At 43.9% G+C, this 5,067-nt stretch overlaps 1 protein-coding gene across 1 annotated transcript; it reads left to right on the top strand.

The window, feature by feature from the left end:
• Nucleotides 1-1,811: 1,811 nt before the first annotated feature.
• Nucleotides 1,812-4,266, top strand: LOC113351463 (paramyosin-like). The gene is made up of 6 exons (XM_026595442.1): nucleotides 1,812-2,177; nucleotides 2,430-2,561; nucleotides 3,086-3,218; nucleotides 3,294-3,703; nucleotides 3,752-3,920; nucleotides 4,019-4,266. Exons 1-6 carry the CDS (start codon nucleotides 1,812-1,814, stop codon nucleotides 4,264-4,266), a joined length of 1,458 nt encoding a protein of 485 aa, XP_026451227.1.
• The last annotated feature ends 801 nt before the right edge of the window (nucleotides 4,267-5,067 follow it).

Raw genomic sequence — 5,067 nt, 5'->3', positions numbered from 1 at the left:
CTTTTAAAGCGTCCACACTATATCTCTCTTAGAATAGGAAACATGGCGCACAAGGGTAATTTCACAGTAAGAAGAAATCGACTGGAACTAGTACTCAGACGTGCTGAAGAAATAAATTTTAATTTTTCTAAGCGATATTTTTTTCCTAAAGCTTTCATTAATAGTGTCGCTAACCTCGAAATATTTCCAACTCCATCTTTTTTTCATCTTTATTAGGAGTTCAAAATACGTAATGTGTAGATGTGAAAAATCCTACTTCTACATCCAAAGAATCATAAACACACACATATTGAAGCCAACAAACAAGAGATGCTCAAGAACACAAGATATACGTGGTTCAGTATGATTACCTACGTCCACGGGGGTAAAGGGATGATCTTATTGCTTGATTCAAGTTACAAGGGGTGTATCTCACTAGTAAACTCTCCCTACTCTCATCACAATGCTCTTAGTTCTCTATCTTTTTTCACTGAAATTGCTTGGGCTTTAGCTCTCTACAAGGCTCTCTATTTATAGTTAAACATGATGATACATTCAAGTTACGGTGTGATTCGTGGTACATCTTCCTTGATATCCTTCTCGGGCGATGGATGATGTGTTCCCAAAGATGTTGGGAGGAGCCTATTGGTATCTTCTCCCGATGTCCTTCTATCCGATACTGATTTCTTAGTGAGTGTGGCCGAAGTCGTCCGTGATACTCTCAGTCTCGAGTCTTACTTTGACCAGATCCTTCTTATCCTCTCAACTGTCTTGTCAGAGCATTTATTACTCTAACACTCGACAAGAGTCTCTTCCATCACATCCGATATTTACCTTTACACGTATTGGCTTCACGGGATCTTTTGGTGTCTCTTTTCTCGCGCCGAGCTTGGATAGAATGATTCGGTGCTTCATACTTCACCTGCTATTGACACGACGTTGCCTAAGATTGCTCCACCTGGATCTGTGGATTATTCACACCTACATTTATGCCCATTCTTTCACTCGTTTATTCGACACGAGGGGAAGAAACCGCTTCACCTCCCACGTCCCTGGCCATGCCGTGTTTTACGCCATGTTGTTCTCAATTACTTCTTCCTTTATGACTCGTTACCTCTTTCTCCGGTTGCAACTGTCGTGACTATAAGTTCGACGGATAAACCATTGATCTCTCATTTACTTCTTTCAGACAATAGCATTCTCTTTCCTTGGTTTTTTCCTTCAACTGTTGTTTGAATAACCTTCTGTCTTCCCTTGTCTTTTCTTTTCACAAACCATACTCGTCCTTTGATCATATTATTGCTTGTTTCTTGCTGCTGCTGTGATTCTTTCCATTTGCTGCTTTCTTTCACACACTCTATTCCAGGTTTCCTTTTCAGTTTTTCAATGGCTTCTTCGACTCCTTCCATGACTGAGAAGAGGTGCGTAAGTTATACTTTTTCTGATGATGATGGTGTTCCTCTTGATTCCTTATTTATTGTTGATAGGCCTTCGCATCATGATCATCGTGCTCTTAACTCTATCTTTTCTGATGGTTCTCCTTTCTATTTCGTGTAGCAATGACAAGAGAGTTGCTAAAGATATGACATACGAACAATTCATCAAACAGTTGAAGGATGATTTTGATCTTCATGGTTATGATATCCGGCTATTGTTGGGCCAGAAAGGAATTTCCTCACTCGGTCGAGGGGACCGTTGTTACCAAAGGTCAATTGGAGCTCGGACTGCGCTTTCCTCTATATGATCATAGCGGTCCTTTTATGTATGAAGTTTTTTCCAAAATTCTTCCATCCCGTGCCTTAGATCAATGGAACGGCAACACCTTTCGTATCATGTCCGAATGGGAGAGACGAGGGCGAGGCGAGTGCACCGCTACTTCTTGGTCGACCTACGATCCTTCTCAAGAGGGAGACTACACCCCTTCCAGCTTTGTTGCCAACTATCGAAGTGGGACTGCTACGAATGATGACCTTGCTGGTTTTTCTGCCAGTCCTCATCGCAATAAGACTCTCCTAGAGGGATTTAAGAAGCTGTTGTTAGATGAGGATCCTGAGGGAGGAACTACTAATAAGCATGCCCGTCACACCAGTGATGTAGCTTGGGATCGAGTATCTCTTGCTATTTATGGTCCTCTTTTAAGTGGCCAGTTTCCACCTCCGGCCGAGCCTTATCCATTCTGGGTGGTTAATATTGATCGGGTATGTTTTTCCATTTGTTTAGTTGGTCGGCCCGGGTAACCGGTAAGATAGTGTTCTGACTTGTTTGTATTTTGTAGCCTAAGTCCCAGAGTAATCCTCCTAAGTTTCCCAACCTTCGAAAGAGGGACAGAGGTCTTAGCACATGAATCGAGGAAGAGGCAGGGAATGTAACAAATATACTTCTTTAACCACAGTACATGTACTTGCACCTATTTGTTGCCTTGAATGAATCTGACGATGACTCATGTGCAGAGGTCGAAAGCTGATAAAGAAGAGGTTGGAGGTGCTTTGTCGAAAGATGGTGAGGATCTCGAGGATCGGCTACCTTTATCCCATTTCTTGAGGAAGTCGCCTCAGAAACCTTCTGATATTTCGTCTACCATTGTAGGTGGTAAGCCTGGTGGGAGGGGTAAAGACTCAAAGGAGATGAGTCTGCCTCGAGAAAGGACATGCCCCAGCAACCTGCTGTATCTTCGGCCAGCAAAGGCGTTGTCATTGCTGATGATGTTGTTTTTGTGATGTCTGATGATGATGACGAGGATCTTTTTGGGGAGGAAGATGATGCCGGTGGCTCGGGCGAAGAAGAGGAGCCGAAGTAGGTGTAGGAGTTGCGGATGGAAAGAATGCTTTTCACGGGGATGGGTCACTGGAAAATAAGCCTCATGTCGCCCCTTCCCCGAGGTCGGGTGCAAATAACTTCTTCACCTTTTCGGGCCCAGTGTGTAATTCCCTGTGGGCTCTTAATTCTACCGAATTTGACTCCCTAACCGAAGAGGAGATGATCAATGTCGTGTCCCTGTATTCTGTCGGTTTGAAGGAAACCTTCAACCAGATGGTGCGTTATCTTTCTTAGCTGCCTACTTGTTATGTGGGATAAGTGTTGATGTCTTGGAACATAATGTCCTCAGGCTGCAAATAGAAAGTTTTTGGAGGCTGATACGCGGCGAAGAGAGTTAGCGGAACTGGAAGGTCTTCGTGTCCAGTTGCAGCGAGAGCAAGAACGAACCCCAGGATTGGAGAGGCAACTGTCCGAGACCCAAGGTATTTACTCATAACCTAAGTATCTATGATTGATTCTGTAGTGCCAATATCCTGAGTTCAGTATTATCTTCCTAGCCGATATGTCTAGTATGGATGCTGATGCCACTTCGGAATATCGTCTGCTAAAGAGAAAGTTAGAAATTGAGCTGAACCATGTTGATAACCTCCGCCAAAGAATTTTCAATAAGGATGATAAGATAGATCGTCAAGAGGACGAGATCGAGCATATTCGATACGAACTACTTCGATACCATAAATTTGAGTATGTGCCTAATGAGATGGACAATGTTCGGGCGAGCCTCTCTCGGGTTCAAGGGATTGCTGCCGACAAAACTTTGTTAGCCGATAACTTAGAAAGTCAGTGTGGCAAGTTGAGACTCCAAATTAGATATTTGCACGTTGATCGCAAGCGGATTTTGAAGGAAAAAGATACTACCGAGGGGTCTAATCAAGAGTTAATAGAGAAGCTTCGCCGATTTGATCAGGTATCCTAAGAGTTAGAGTGGGTTAAAGCTCAGTTATCGGGTATGCAGTTGGCACGTGATCGGCAGAAAGCTAGTTGGAGTGACCAGAAGAAATATTTCCCCACCAATGAATTCAATGAGCATATCTATCATGAGTTAACTTCGAAGGTTTCGTCCCTTGAGTGTAGTTTAGTTAAATATGAGGAAACCGTTAAAGTAGTTTTACCTTTGCTTGAAGGTGTTTTTTGCTTATGTTGTATTGTTCTCATGCTTATTTCAATGTCATGGTGTTGGCGCCTTGTCACTAACCGCCTCTTTATATCTGTAGTTGAGAAGGAAAGGTGAAGTCTTTGGAGGAAGAGACTGCTCGATTGAAGGCGAGAGAGACCCAGTTACTCGGAAAGGTGGCTACTGCTGAGGCGGCGTCGACTCAACTGACTCTTCAACTTGCTGCTGAGAAAGAGAAGTTCAAAACCGAGCTTGTTACAAAGGTCAAGGAAGGTGTAAAGGCGGTTGCCGAGAAGAAGCGAGCTGATCCTGCTGCTAAGAAGGAAAGCCCGAGGTCGATTCCGCCGAAAGAATAGTCAGATATTTTGTAGTGCTTTTCCACTAGTGTTCCCTTTACTCTGGGCTGTAATTCGCTTGAACACCTTTATTTTTTCAAACATCTGTCTTATGGTGTGTTGCGTCGCCAATTGGTTGTTTTATCGTTTCCTAACATTTTCGCTTGTGTTACTTCGATCGTACCTTGTTATTTGTTTACGGTGGTTCATTATTCCCTGCATCCAAATTTTTTAATTAGTTAGTGTAAATTCCATTTCTGTCGAACACACTCAACAGGGAGGGTCATCGGGCCCAACGCCATGTCCCGATTGAGGTATCTCATCACCGTCAATTTGATCTAGTGGTAAGGTATTCGGTCATCCCTAAGTTTTATTGGCCCGATATCCCCAGAAAGTTATCGATTGACTAGCCTGGGAAAGTGATTCCGGCCACTTGCGGTGGGAGCAATGTTGTATGCTCGACTGTCAAGTACTCATCCCCCGAAAATCGGTCACTAGTTTCCAACCACCAGGACCCTTAGACTACCTCGGCACTTGCACACTGCCACTGCCCCGAGTTCGAATTTCCCGTTGAGTGTAAGACACCTCGGCACTTGCACACTGCCATCGCCCCGAGTACGAATGTCCATTCGAGTATAAGTCACCTCGGAACTTTCACACTGCCATCGCCCCGAATACGAATGACTATTAGACACAATTGTCATATTCCCTACCCCACATGGATTTTTAAGGAAATAGATGACAAGGTATCATACCTGCTCGCATACCTCTTATGGGTGATATAACTTCAAGTGTTGAGTGTTCCATGGCCGTGGTTCTGGT

Source organism: Papaver somniferum, chromosome 2 (assembly GCF_003573695.1).
Source record: "Papaver somniferum cultivar HN1 chromosome 2, ASM357369v1, whole genome shotgun sequence".
Taxonomy (NCBI): Eukaryota; Viridiplantae; Streptophyta; class Magnoliopsida; order Ranunculales; family Papaveraceae; genus Papaver; species Papaver somniferum.
Note: the sequence above shows the minus strand (reverse complement) of the source record. Positions and strands in the feature narration are given on the sequence as shown.